The following is a 14,398-nucleotide window of genomic DNA, read 5'->3' on the forward strand; positions in this document are numbered from 1 at the left end:
AGACTCCCTTTTCCTTGGGCGCGTGTACGAATACAGACAATTGTGAGATGCGTTCAACTTTATGTCCGATGAACGTTTGAGACTTTTCTGCTTGTGTCATTGAATACCCCCTTTGGCTTGGTTTTTGGTCTTGTGATATGGCATAGACAAAGCAGGTTTAGAAACGAGCAGTGAAATTATTGCATGGAATATGGATATGAGTCGATAGGTGGTAGACTGGGGTGGTAGTGGTGGATGATCATGTGTAGAAGACGAATGAAGATTATTATCTGCACTCAAAGTCCAATGTATGTGGCATGAAGACTGTGGCCCAACGGTTACCAGATTGCTGAGAATTGTACAACCTGATGGCCAAAGACAATCAGGCAGGTGGGAAAGTACTCCGCGCTTTCAGAATTCCTCCTTTTGCATTCAAGAGGCTTCCAATCGCTTCCAATCGCCTCCGTCCAGGTGCCTCTCTGCCCTCTCTCATAACGATGCGAGACGACGATGCGAGAGTCGATATTGTAAGGTTCTGCAGATCGCACTGGTTTGGTTGCCAATGATACATGATGAAGAGGTGGAATCGGATGAGCTGCCGCACGTGGTAGCCTGCGTGAGAATGATGGGTTGATTGCAGTCACAAACAATATGAGAAGCTGAAGGAAGGCGCGCCGCTCCCTGCGCTTCACTTCACATGAGCCGTCATGCATGATTGTGGTTTGTCGCGTCATCCATTGCGGTGGCACGAGACTTTCTCGGACACGTGAACAAGTCGTAATCATTGAAAAGACATTGTAGTTCTTCTGCTTTTGCACAGAATTTCTGTCTCTCACTGCGTGCTCCATTGCGGAAGTCATTCCAGACCCAACCACATGATGAGGCAGATAGCTGCCGAATCTCTGCTTCGCAAGATTCTGTTACAACTGTGATCTCTCAGTCAAGCAGACGCACAGCAGCTTTCAGATTGTTTGGAAATAAGTACCTATTGTCCGCTTCTTCACTCACTTGGCCCCACATGCACCTGCCGCAACGGCTCTTGCCGCACAACGACAATAGCATACCTTCCGTGAATTGTCAATTGTCAATGGCCATATTAGAATCACAATACCTCACTTCCGCTGCAATGTGGGTACTAGAGGTGGACGTCCGCCCTCCTCATCCTCTTGACCACTTCTTCTCTTCCACACTTCCACACTTCCACACACACCACCTCGCTTTCACGAACTTTCATCTCTCTTCTCAAGCTGCAGGACAGCAAGATTGTACCATCCTTTCAAACAACAGCACAGTCACGCAGCAAATTCAGCCAAAATGCCTATGACTTGGAACGACGAGGCTCAGGCCAAGGTGAGAGCTGAGAGCTTTTGCCCTCACGTGCCTCAGCAGTTTGACTGACTTGGCCGACAGCTCTACGCCATCATTCTTCAAGTCTGCGACGTCAAGCCAAGTGAGGCTCAGAAGGTCGAGATCGCTTCCCGCATGGGTCCAGGTGAGTCTCGTTCAAGCTGTTCCCTAGTCGTTCACTTGAGCTTGCAGCGGCGGCGGCGGCGTGGACACTGGACACAGGAGACATGACTGACCTCATTTCCAAGACTGCACTGCCAAAGCCATCACCCACAAGATCGCAGCCATCCGCAAGGCAGCAGCAGGAACGCCCAATGCCACTACCGGCTCTCGTCCAACTGGCATCACCAAGAAGTCAACCCCGAGAAAGAAGGGCAGAGCTGTAGCAGTGAAGAAGGAGCTCTCGCCATTCTTGAAGTCCGAGGATGAAGATGATAAAGAAAAGGCAGCTGGCCTGACCACGCCACCACCGAGCGGCACGAAGAATCTGAAGCGTAAGTTGCAAGGCGTTGATGTTGATGAGGCGTTCTACAAGGATGGAATTGATGTGGCGGTTGGTGAGGATATTGGGCAGGGCTTTCGTAAGCGCAGAGATGAGGAGAGCGATTGTGATGACAGACTTTGAAGTTGGAGCGTGAGGTGCCAGGAGCATTGCTTCGCTCTGGGCGGGTTTGGGCCGATGATGACATGAGTTATGATGCTGAGCGTTGACACGATTATTCTTGGAGGGTTGAGCTGAGACATGAGGGGTCTTGCGCGTGTTTCTGCGGACTCGAGCATTGCAATGCCGCTGAGGCGAAAGATAGGCCGCGAGGCAATTGATGAGAATTGTTGGAGAAGGACATCGACAGAGGGTTAGGATGCAATCGAGCTCTCTTTCCGATCCGGTTATTAACTAATGCGCAGAAGTGCAATTTGATCATGCCACTGCAATTGCTACAGTTATACAACGCGACGCCCGTGCACCAGACTTTCGTGGAGTGAGTTCCGCAGGCGCACGTGAAGATGGCGGAAGCCTGCGAGCTCTGACAACAGCAATCACGTCTGATGCTCGTTTCGGCAGCTGCAACAACCAAGTTTCGCTGTCCATCGGAGATGATGGAGGGAGTGAGGTGTGCGTGCAGTAGTGACAACACCGCTATGCTGCCGCCGTGGTAGATTTTGCGGTGGAGGTGGTGCTAAGTTAGTGGGACTACTACGGCGGTGGGCGGAGAAGCATCAGGAGGTGTGCAGGAGTTGGGCGAATGGGCGGGAGGCAAATGGAGGACGTTTCCTTTTCGCGACTCTTCACCGCCGCTCGCTGCTGATGACAGGGGCTTCGGCGCTGCGTACATGCCCGCTGACGATCCACGAGTGCTGGCGGGCGGTGTTTTGTGAAAACGTCCATTTTTACGAATGAGTAAGTATGTCCGCATCACATGAAGAGACTCCCGTGCGTGAGTGACAACACACAAGACTCGTCAGCGTGCACATTGCACAAGGCGCGAGTGACACGAGATGATGGTCGATGTGCACGTTCTGAAACTGTCCCGCGCGCGCCCACATCGAAGGGGAATGGCGCGGGCTCGGTGCTAGCCGAAGGAGCGGCCAGGGTGCAAAGCCAGGTCTCAATCGCGCGTTTGGACGCTCAGGGACGCCAGCTCTCAGCCTCCAGACGCCGACAAATAATCTGTCCTCTTGCCGAACACCACACCCATCCCACAATCCACCGAGAGTGATGCGCCTGGCCGCATCCAACTCACCCGCACACCACCGCCCCGAGTGCTGCACACCTCACCGGCTTTGACAGCGGCTGTGCACCACCAGCGCGGTGAGGAGGAGGACATTCGACCGCTGTGGAGAGAAGGGGGAGGCCAGCGGTGGAAGCAGCAGGAGCGCCGCGACGACGACCACTACTACTACTTAATTTTATTCCTCCCACGACCCCACCGCCACCATGTCTCACGAATATGCTGTCGGGACACGCTGCTGGCAGCCTGATGCCGCCGACGGCTGGGTTGCCAGCACCGTAAAGAGCAAGAACGTCGATGGGGACAAAGTCACACTGGTCTTCACCTTCGACGAGCGAGATGGCCAGCCGACGCCTGAGGTACGGACGGCGCTGGAGGGTAGCAGTGCAGCATGGCAAGTGTGCTAATGAGTGCAGGACAAAACCATCGAGACCACCATAGACGAGCTAAACAAAGATGCTCTGAGCTCGACCCTCCCACCGCTGATGAACCCGGCCATGCTCGAGGCCAGCGACGATCTCACGAATCTCTCACATCTGAACGAACCTGCCGTGTTGCAGGCCATCAAGCTGCGATATGCGCAAAAGGAGATCTACACCTATTCTGGTATTGTCCTCATCGCTACGAATCCCTTTGCTCGAGTCGACTCGCTCTACGTGCCGGGCATGGTGCAAGTCTACGCCGGCAAGCACCGAGCCTCGCAGGCGCCGCATCTGTTCGCCATAGCAGAAGAGTCTTTTGCGGACATGCTTCGCAATGAGAAGAACCAGACCATTGTGGTTTCGGGAGAGTCGGGAGCTGGTAAAACGGTCAGTGCCAAATACATCATGCGATATTTTGCTACACGAGAACCTCCCGACCAGCCTGGCACTCGCAGCCGCGGCCGAGCCGATACGATGAGTGAAACGGAAGAGCAAATTCTTGCTACGAACCCTATCATGGAAGCCTTTGGTAACGCGAAGACGACCCGAAACGACAACTCCTCGCGTTTCGGTAAGTACATTGAGATCATGTTTAACAAGAGCACCGACATTATTGGCGCGCGGATACGAACCTACCTCCTCGAGCGATCACGATTGGTTTTCCAACCGCTTAAGGAGCGGAATTACCACATCTTCTACCAACTCGTTGCTGGAGCGACAGAGGAAGAGCGGGAACAGCTGGGCCTGGTGCCTGTAGAGCACTTCGACTACTTGAACCAGGGTGCCGCACCACAAATTGATGGCGTGGACGATGCAAAGGACTTCAAGGAGACCCGGCAATCGCTCGACCGGCTGGGTGTCTCGCTGGAGGTGCAGGGTGGTCTGTGGAAGCTGCTGGCTGCGCTGCTGCACATTGGTAATATTAAGATTACTGCCACAAGGACGGATTCGCAGCTAGCTTCCTCTGAACCATCGCTGGCAAAGGCGTGTCAGCTGCTCGGTATCAATGCCGACGAGTTCGCCAAATGGACGATCAAGAAACAGCTCGTCACACGAGGCGAGAAGATCATGTCCAACTTGACTGCACAGCAAGCTACGGTCGTACGAGACTCTGTGGCCAAATACATCTACTCCTCGCTTTTCGACTGGCTTGTCGAGACTATGAATGCTTTCCTGGCCCCTGAGGAAGTCGTCAAGGAAGTGACCTCCTTCATTGGTGTCCTGGATATCTACGGTTTCGAGCACTTCGCCAAGAACAGCTTCGAACAGTTCTGTATCAATTACGCCAACGAGAAGCTGCAGCAAGAGTTCAACCAGCACGTCTTTAAGCTGGAGCAGGAAGAATATCTGCGAGAGCAAATTGACTGGAAGTTCATCGACTTCAGTGACAACCAGCCATGTATCGACCTGATCGAAGGCAAGTTGGGTATCCTGGCTCTGTTGGACGAAGAAAGTAGGTTGCCTATGGGGTCCGACGAATCTTTTGTCAACAAGCTGCATCACAACTTCTCCCAGGACAAGCACAAGTTCTACAAGAAGCCCAGATTCGGCAAGAGTGCATTCACTGTTTGTCATTACGCCATTGATGTGACGTACGAGAGCGATGGTTTTATCGAGAAGAACAGAGATACTGTTCCAGATGAGCACCTCGAAGTGCTGCGCAGCAGCTCAAACACATTCTTGGTCGAGGTTCTCGAATCAAGTGCGGCGGTGCGAGAACGAGAAACAGCTGCTGTTGCTCCAGGCAAGGCGAATGGTGCTGTAGGCGCTCGAAAGGGCGCAGCAGCAGCAAGAAAGCCAACGCTTGGCGGCATCTTCAAGAGTTCGCTGATTCAGCTGATGGAGACCATCAATAACACTGAGGTCCATTACATCAGATGTATCAAGCCCAACGAGGCGAAGGAAGCATGGAAGTTCGAGGGACCTATGGTTCTGAGTCAACTTCGTGCTTGTGGTGTTCTCGAGACTGTCCGCATCAGCTGTGCTGGTTACCCGACCCGATGGACCTACGAGGAGTTTGCGCTGCGCTACTACATGTTGATCCCATCTGCGCAATGGACGACGGAAATCCGAGACATGGCCAACGCCATTCTCCGGAAGGCACTGGGCGCTGCAAACAATGACAAGACTGACAAATACCAGCTGGGTCTGACCAAGATCTTCTTCCGTGCTGGTATGCTTGCTTTCTTGGAGAACCTGCGCACAAACAGATTGAATGCGGCCGCAATCATGATTCAAAAGAATCTGCGCGCGAAATATTATCGGCGTCGGTATCTTGAGTCCATCGACAGCATCAAGGCCTTTCAGGCCCGAGCACGAGCAAATCTGGCACGGAGAAAAGTCGAAGAGATCCGGCGCAACCACAGCGCGACCACGATCCAGCGGGTTTGGAGAGGGCAAAAGGTACGCAAACAGTACCTACAGCAGCGCAACAATCTCATCCGCTTCGAAGCGGCGGCAAAGGGTTGGTTATGCCGAAAGATGATTCTGGACAAGAAGTTTTCGGATGCAGCAATCATCATTCAGCGAAACTGGAGAAGCTACAAACAGCTCAAAGGCTGGCGCGACTACCGCCGGAAAGTTACCCTCGTGCAGAGTTTGTGGCGCGGCAAGACAGCACGCAAGACATACAAAGGCCTGCGAGAGGAAGCCAGAGATCTCAAGCAGATCTCCTACAAGCTCGAGAACAAGGTGGTCGAGCTCACTCAGAACTTGGGCACGATGCGAAAAGAGAACAAGGTCCTCAAGGGCCAAGTCGAGAGCTTGGAAGGCCAGGTCAAGAGCTCGAGAGAAAAGTACAATGCTCTGGAACACCGGACGAACGATTTGCAGCGAGAGGCCAACCAGGCCGGTATCACATCCGCCAAGCTGGAACAGATGGAGGCAGACATGGCTCGCCTGCAGACCAGCTACGAAGAGAGCACAGCGAACATGCGTCGCTTGCAAGAAGAGGAGAAGAGCCTCCGCGAGAACCTGCGTGTCACCACTCTCGAGCTCGAATCAGCCCGAGCAGCCAAGACTGCCAGCGAGAGCGAGAAGATCGGCCTGCGTCAACAACTCACAGACCTGCAAGATCAGCTCGAACTCGCCAAAAGGGCGGTGCCCGTCAGCAACGGCGAGCTCACCAACGGCGCTGCTGCCGGCGCTGCGCCTGGTCTCATCAATCTCGTCGCCTCGAAGAAGCCGAAGAGGAGAAGTGCCGGTCCTGAGACGATACAGACCGACCGTTTCAGTGGCGCTTATAATCCGCGGCCAGTCTCGATGGCGTTTGGTGCGACGGCTAGTGGGCATACACAAAACCTTTCTGGCTCCACGTTCAACCCTGGGTTGGAGAACGTGGAGATGGAGCTGGAGAACTTGCTTGCAGATGAAGATGGACTCAATGACGAGGTTACGATGGGTCTCATCAGAAACCTGAAGATCCCAGCACCTGGCAGCAGCCCACCTCCAACAGACAAGGAAGTGCTCTTCCCCGCATACCTCATCAACTTGGTCACCAGCGAGATGTGGAACAATGGCTTCGTGAAAGAGTCTGAGCGGTTCTTGGCGAATGTCATGCAGTCCATTCAGCAAGAAGTCATGCAACATGACGGTGACGAGGCTATCAACCCTGGTGCTTTCTGGCTGTCCAACGTGCACGAGATGCTGTCCTTTGTCTTCCTGGCAGAGGACTGGTATGAGGCACAGAAGACCGACAACTTCGAGTACGACCGTCTTCTGGAGATCGTCAAGCACGATCTTGAGAGCTTGGAGTTCAACATCTACCACACTTGGATGAAGGTCTTGAAGAAGAAGCTCCACAAGATGATCGTGCCTGCCATTATTGAATCGCAATCGCTGCCCGGCTTCGTTACTAACGAGAACAACCGCTTCCTCGGCAAGCTGTTGCAGTCCTCGAACACCCCAGCTTACAGCATGGATAACCTGCTGAGCCTGCTGAACAACGTGTTCAAGGCTATGAAGGCATTCTACCTGGAGGACAGCATCATCACACAGACAGTCACGGAACTGCTCCGACTTGTTGGTGTCACCGCCTTCAACGACTTGCTCATGAGGAGAAATTTCCTGTCTTGGAAGCGTGGTCTGCAGATCAACTACAACATCACCAGGATCGAAGAATGGTGTAAGAGCCATGACATGCCTGAGGGTACTCTCCAGCTTGAGCACTTGATGCAAGCTACGAAGCTTTTGCAGCTCAAGAAGGCTACCCTGAATGATATTGAGATCATTCAGGATATTTGCTGGATGTGAGTATCATCTAACATTATCTCATCAAGCAACTGCTGACCAAATTCTAGGCTCTCACCCAACCAGATTCAGAAACTCCTCAATCAATACCTCGTCGCCGATTACGAGCAACCAATCAACGGCGAGATCATGAAGGCCGTCGCCTCCCGAGTCACCGACCCGAAGTCCGACGTCCTTCTCCTCCAAGCCGTCGACATGGAAGACTCGGGCCCCTACGAAATCGCCGAACCTCGCGTTATCACCGCGCTCGAAACGTACACGCCTAGTTGGCTACAGACACCGCGCCTGAAACGCTTGGCGGAGATTGTGTCGGCGCAAGCTGTTATGCAGCAGCAAATGGATGCCAACGGAATGGGGAAGGTGATCGAGGAGGATGGCATGGATTTGCATGATGGGCAGTGGCCTGTGCCGAATGGGCATTTGGGTAATGGGCATGGGATGAATGGGGTCGATAAGCATGGGCATAGTGCCACGGGCTTGGGAGTGCAGTATGATCAGGATGGATTGAGTGATGATGCGGATTACAGGTAGAATCTGGATTCGATGAGCGATCATCATCAGCTGCTGCAACATGGGGAGGAAGACGATGAATTGGAGCTTGGAGTACATGGCTTGAGCTCTGTGGGAAGGGCAATCAGAAAGTTGCGAAGTGGAGGTGGAGGCGCAAGGAGTGGAAGTGGGTCGCTCGGTCCTGGCGGCGCCATGTATTGAGTATTTGAGTATCTGTTGGTGTTGCTGTGGAGCGTTCACACTGCTGCTGCGACCTACTTACTGTACCTTGGTAGATCGGATCCTGTTCTGTACTTTTTGGTAGAGCAAGAGCAAGGCCGAGTAAAGTACTGCCTCTTGGGAAAGGAGAGGTACTGAAACTGAATGGAAAGGCGAACCTAATTTATACTGTGAAGTCTTTTCATTGTTACATTTATATTAATGATACCTTTTCAATGTCGTCTGCTTGAGTGAATGGTGTTTAAATTCAGAGCGTGGATGCTTACAGAACCTGGAAGATAGCTCGACTGCGTAAAACTAAATTGCTTGGCTTGACCGCGTAAATTCTGACCTGACTGCATAACGCGGTCGTGCCAAGTATAACGCGGTCAGGCCAAGCATTTCGAGGTTGCGTCGAAGTCTTTCGGGTTGTCTTATTGGTAGTGCTTACGTGAACTTGGAGCTCGCTCAACCGCGTGAATTCTGACCTGACCGCGTAATTTTTAACCTGACTACATAACGCGGTCGTGCCAAGTATAACGCGGTCAGGCCAAGCGTTTCTAGGTCGAACCAGCTTTCTTCAGGTTGTCTTATTGGTGGTGCTTACGTGGACCTGGAGCTGGCTCGACCGCGTAAATTCTGACCTGACCGCGTAAAATCTGAGCTGACTGCGTAACTGAAAAACGAGATCAGGCCAAGCATTTCGAAGTCGACTCTCTGGCGATGCGTAGAGCTGGCTCGACTGCGTGAATTCTGACCTGACCGCGTAGCTATATAACGCGGTCAGGCTATCTTATCTTCTCCCCCATCTTTCCTGGCCTCATTAGTATTTGAAGACCAATGCTTCTTGCAGACTGGAGAGTGGGACTGAGTGGACCAGCTGGTGGGCTGTCGGCTGAATCTCTGCTCCATCCACCTGCCAGCAGGTCAGATTCCTGAGTATAGAAGTTCCGGTAGCGGTGGGGTAGAACTATAACAGCGTTGGTCTGGTCCGGAAATGGGCGGATACGGGGTTTGCTTGGTATGGCGCCGGAGGAGAGCTACAGAGCTTGGTTTTGTTGTGGTCCCTGTTCTGCAGAATTGGAATGCATCACTTTGCACTTCTTTTGCTTCTCGCATCGAAGGTGCTTGAGGTGTGTCGTTGAGAAGTTCCAAGGTCAATATCGAAGACAGAGGGCTAGATAGCCTTCCTACGTATGTATGTCGTTCGTGCTAGATTTGGAATTGCGGATAGTAGAGGGGCGGGAAGTTTAAGTTTGAGGCCGCAATCCGATGCTTTGCGTGTGAGGCGCAGATTGATTCAAGTTGTGGTAGAAAGACAGAGAACCAAGAAAATGTAGTGAAATATTTCTGCGCTTCCTGCTTGTGGCAGTGTTGTGGACGGTAGTCCCCAGGTATGTGGGTACCTGCCATTTATTCTGTCAGTGCATGTATTTTTTTTGATCTTATATCACCTTCATCTCCTCATTGTATTCGCACTTTGGTCCCGCGCAAGTACAACTCGCATTTGATCATACTGCGCCATGTCTTCGGCCGCGAGAGACGAACAGCCAAGCGAGGAGAGCGTGATGCGACGAGGACCGGCAGATGACGAGGGTGCAGGCGTTAGAGAAGGAGGAGCACGGCTCAATTTCTTCGTTGCTCGATCCGAGTCGGAGCGGGATGAGCGGTCGGCGCGCTCTGTTTTCGATGCCTTAGCGACTTTGTACGATGATCATGATTCGGTGTACAGCCACGGCGACGCCGATATCAATCCAGCAGTACATCGCCAGGCAGAAGAGCCACTTCAGCACGCGCACAACGTGCGACGGACCTTTTCATCCGATTCCCTACTGGATGAGCCGCCTCCTGTGTATACTCACCGCGCCCGAGCAGATGAGATCGCGGGCTTCCCGCCCGAGTATCAACCTCCACCAGCTTACGAGCGCGAAGAAGGGGCAGGATCTGGACTTGTGATGCCGCCACCGCCAGCAAGCAGGGTGGATTTCACATATTTCGCAGCGTCGCGCAGACAAGCTTTGGATTTCGATGATGGCCAACCTGATAGATCCTTCCCTCTCCGGGGTACAAGGGGTCGGGCTTCTTCGTTGGCGAGCGAGAGGGCAATTCTTCCATCTTTCTTCGACGGTCATGACGGCGATTCGTTCGTGACCGAAGAGTCCTTGGAGGCTGGAAGCGAGGAACGAGTTGAGAATGCTTCTATCTGGAAACGGATCTGGGGCGATTTCTGCCAGGCTGTACAGACACCACGGCCTCGGAAGCAACACTCGTGTCACTCTCTGCTTGGATGGGTAGTGCTTACGGCCCTGGTCTTGATGGCATTCTGTGGCATCGTTGTGAAGACTACGTGAAAGCTCGTTGCACGGTTCCCCAGAGATATGATTGGGAACATGTAGGTGCCTACCGCGGTGGAAAGCTGAAGATGGGATATGCAACGGCCGAGAAGAACCGATAAAGAGATTGGTCGAATCGTCTTCTCGGACCTTTCTGGGAGAGCTTAGCTGAGCGAGTCATCGTGCGCAGTGGCTCCCTCCATCTTTCCTCTTACTTACTATAACCACCGCTGCTTATACAACACCCCGGCTACTGGAGCGGATGTGCGAAAAAGGTGAAAGCTGGCGTGCTGAAGAAGGAGCACAGGGCTGTGCGAGCCAGTAGATCCGAGCCTGGCAGCTTTCATGGCGTTGTGACTTTTCTCGGGGAGCTGGTGAGGAGAGCAATGAAGAGGTCAGGATCCATGGGATCTGGCCTTAAGTTAGCGGTGGCTGCAATGCGGCTGAATCTGTTCCAAAGGAGGTGGCGGCGATGTTTTGTGCTGGGCCACAGCTGAGTAGGAAAGACGCGAATCGTGTCGTGGAATTTGTTCTACACATCAGAATATGCCATCAATAGTAGCTCTTCGAATCGAAAACTCCATCGTAATGTACAACTGAAAGTAGGCGTGAAGTGTAAAAGATTGGGTGAAGTGAAGCTGGCTGATGCATGATCCTTGCAGCGTCGATCATCATCCCTCGATAGTGCCAATGTGCCGAAGCCCTTCTCCTGCATCGCTTCGTTTCATGTGAATGAGTGCCCCATCCTCCCCAGACCACACGCGATTGCTACAGCCTATCCTACCCATATCAATGCGCCCGTAGGACATGGACACTCTGCACAAGATCGCCGGCGTGACTGAGGCACAGCGCTCCGACGCCTCGTCTCCTCCGCCCGCCCCCAACGTCGTCAACCTCCAGAGCAACAAGAGCACCACCACGCTACCGCCTCCTCCGCCGCCCAAAGACGATGCGAGAAGCGACCGACGAGCCTCCGTACCATTGAAGCGGCGACAATCGCAAAAGTCGTTCCGCTCTGCCAAATCCGCCCGATCGAATCGCTCCAAAGTCAGTAAATCTACTAAATCGCGAAATGCTTCGCGGACGAGTCTAGGACTGCGCGATGGGGAAGTGCCCCCGCCGCCGAAACTCACCACGACCGAACGAAATCTGTACGGGGATCTAGCCGCGCAGCCAGTAGTGCCACCTTCAACTGCAAGCAGAGCCGCGAGTATACATAGTTCGAGGCGAGCGCGACGAGACGAGACACAAGGAGACGGCGCAGAGAGCGACCTGGAGGAAGAAGACGACGAGTTCGAATGGGGACCACAACACCCTTGCTTCCCTCATCCCAATGCCCACTGCTCGCCTCAGAGCCAGGAACATGAGGAGACAAGGGTGATACGAGTGAAGAGGGACTACCTCATCGCTGGAGATCTGTACCCGCAGTTCGCGAATCTGTATCCTGAGATTCTAGACCCGCTGGTCACGGATGACGAATTCAGAGATCTGATCCTCCACATCAATGCGATATTACTGAAAGCGTTCAGTCCGTACACATTCCGCGCGTGGGCAGATGCGATACTCGGTGTCGCGACGGGGTATTTCTGGGATGATCTGGGCTTCACGGGTGCAAAAGCTGGTGAGAAGTTGCTCGAAGGTTGGATCGCGATGTGGAATGAAGAGAGGCAGAAGGAGGGGCGACAAGTGAAGCTCATTGGACCGAGGACAACGGGCTTTATGTCGCTGGATTTTGTCATACCTGATCCTGGCATTGACATTGCTGCCGAGAGCGACGATGAGGAAGAAGGAGAAGGAGACCGAGATGCCGTTGCAGGCGAGCAGAAAATTGGCATTCAAGCAGCATTACAGACATAGTATGTCTATCGGAGGGTCACAAGGAATGGCATACGGTATCGCATCACATGGCGATTCTCGGCCAGGCCATCGTTAATGCGGGCTGCCAGTGGGTATGTTTTTGAGCGCGGCGTTTCAAGGATTGGAGCATAATTGAAGATACCAGAGACTGGAAGACGGAGGTTCTTCCCTTGTTGGAGCGGGAATTCACAGCTTGTATAATGCCACAGGATAATATGTTGTACAGTATCTACATAATGCATGCGGCATTGTTGCTGCTTAATCGCCGGAACCTGTTCACTCTCAGTCCTCTTCTCAAGGAACTGGTCGAAAATACTTGCAGCTCGTCAGGTGTAGCAGTATGTGGCCGGCCATTACTATGGGCTGTTCTTCCGATGCGGCGTAGAAACAACGCGTCTTGGGATTGACTTCGCACCGGCCTCGGCTGCACACGCGAACGACGCCATCGTCAACAGCCAAGGATCAGCTCCACCACTTCATCCACGAAGGATCAGGCAGCTGTGGCAGTGTTCAGATCAATGTCAGCCCACTTGGACCACGCCTCAAGCTCTCAACACATACCCATAGTACTGCTGATCCAAAACCCTCAACAACTGCACAAGCACAAATTCACAGAAGCCTCATCAACAGCCTCATCAAGAACAGTGACAGCCCCACAATGGCAATAACGACAGACACAAAACCAGACCGCATCCCAGACGACAACCTCTCGCGGGCTCCCTCAACACCTCGCTCCTCTCTTTCAAGCATAGACTCCGACGACAAACTCCCTCCACCCTACCACGAAGTCGCAGGAAAAGAGAACTCCGTCCCAGCCTACTCTCGCGACGAACATGGGAATGAGATCATTCGCTTCCCCAGTCGTTTCAATCTTTATCACAAAAAGCTCTCCTGGCGAAAAACAACCTGGATCCTCGGCGAACATTACAATCAACCACTGTTTTCTATTGTTTTAGTTTCTGGTTGGAAAGGCACGAAATTCATTCTTCATCGAGGGGATATTACCTCCTCCTCTTTGAAAGACCCCTCTTCTTCGTCGGATGGAGAGAATACGGTCTTGGCAGAGATTGGGAGTAAAAGATACATGTCGATTCATAACATGATTTCTTTACCGAAACATAATGTTTTGGAAGAATTACATACGAAGTTCTCGTTTCAGAGTCCGAGTTATAGTTTTTCGGCGCCGGTGAAGAAGGCGGGAGGGGAGAAGGTGGTGCAGGAGAGGTTTGTGTGGAGGCAGAGTCATGGGCAGGAGGTGAAGCATGTTTCGAAGAATAAATATGTGTGGGGGTGGAAACTTGTGAGGTTGGATTCGGAGACGGGTGGGGGTTCTGTTGGTGATGCTGGGGAGGAAGCGGATCCTACCATCGTGCGTTCGCGTAACAGTGGAGAAGGCTCGAGTAAAGGTGGAGGTAAGAGATATGAGAGAGATCTGGGAGAGAGTTCGGATGGGAAGGAGGTTGTGGCTGTGTGGGCTGATAATATGAAGTGGAGTAAGAACAAGTTGGTCAAGTTTGAGTTCTTGGGCGCGGGGAGAACGGGAGAGTTGGGAGAGGTTGTTGAGATTATGGCTGTGTCGAGCGGGATGAGGATTTGGCAGATCTTGAGGGCTGGGTCGAGTGGTGGCGCTGTGGAGGCTGCCGCGAGTGCTGCCATTTCTGCGGGCACTGGAAGTTGAGCGCTGGGAATTGAGAGGGAAAGCCTGGATTTGTTTCGACTTGCGGGGTCTTCGGAGCTCCAAATTTGCTCGAAGATTGGGAGCAGATGCCGCGAT

At 52.9% G+C, this 14,398-nt stretch overlaps 5 protein-coding genes across 5 annotated transcripts; all 5 read left to right on the plus strand.

Moving 5' to 3' along the window:
- Window positions 1-1,293: 1,293 nt before the first annotated feature.
- RHO25_011253 (uncharacterized protein) lies at window positions 1,294-1,951 on the plus strand (the record flags this gene model as incomplete). Its single annotated transcript, XM_023601892.1, has 3 exons — window positions 1,294-1,329; window positions 1,390-1,471; window positions 1,575-1,951. 3 exons carry the CDS (start codon window positions 1,294-1,296, stop codon window positions 1,949-1,951), a joined length of 495 nt encoding a protein of 164 aa, XP_023451126.1.
- Window positions 1,952-3,262: 1,311 nt separating this feature from the next.
- On the plus strand, window positions 3,263-8,257 carry RHO25_011254 (uncharacterized protein; the record flags this gene model as incomplete). Its single annotated transcript, XM_023601891.2, has 3 exons — window positions 3,263-3,415; window positions 3,473-7,725; window positions 7,777-8,257. 3 exons carry the CDS (start codon window positions 3,263-3,265, stop codon window positions 8,255-8,257), a joined length of 4,887 nt encoding a protein of 1,628 aa, XP_023451125.1.
- A 1,700-nt stretch (window positions 8,258-9,957) lies between these two features.
- Window positions 9,958-10,785, plus strand: RHO25_011255 (uncharacterized protein; the record flags this gene model as incomplete). Its single annotated transcript, XM_065603388.1, has 1 exon — window positions 9,958-10,785. The coding sequence occupies one exon, from the start codon at window positions 9,958-9,960 to the stop codon at window positions 10,783-10,785; it is 828 nt and encodes a 275-aa protein (XP_065459460.1).
- Window positions 10,786-11,574: 789 nt separating this feature from the next.
- On the plus strand, window positions 11,575-12,624 carry RHO25_011256 (uncharacterized protein; the record flags this gene model as incomplete). Its single annotated transcript, XM_023601890.2, has 1 exon — window positions 11,575-12,624. One exon carries the CDS (start codon window positions 11,575-11,577, stop codon window positions 12,622-12,624), a length of 1,050 nt encoding a protein of 349 aa, XP_023451129.1.
- A 658-nt stretch (window positions 12,625-13,282) lies between these two features.
- On the plus strand, window positions 13,283-14,302 carry RHO25_011257 (uncharacterized protein; the record flags this gene model as incomplete). The annotated part of the gene is made up of 1 exon (XM_023601889.2): window positions 13,283-14,302. One exon carries the CDS (start codon window positions 13,283-13,285, stop codon window positions 14,300-14,302), a length of 1,020 nt encoding a protein of 339 aa, XP_023451128.1.
- Between the last annotated feature and the right edge of the window lie 96 nt (window positions 14,303-14,398).

This window comes from Cercospora beticola, chromosome 7 (assembly GCF_033473495.1).
Source record: "Cercospora beticola chromosome 7, complete sequence".
NCBI classification, from domain to species: domain Eukaryota; kingdom Fungi; phylum Ascomycota; class Dothideomycetes; order Mycosphaerellales; family Mycosphaerellaceae; genus Cercospora; species Cercospora beticola.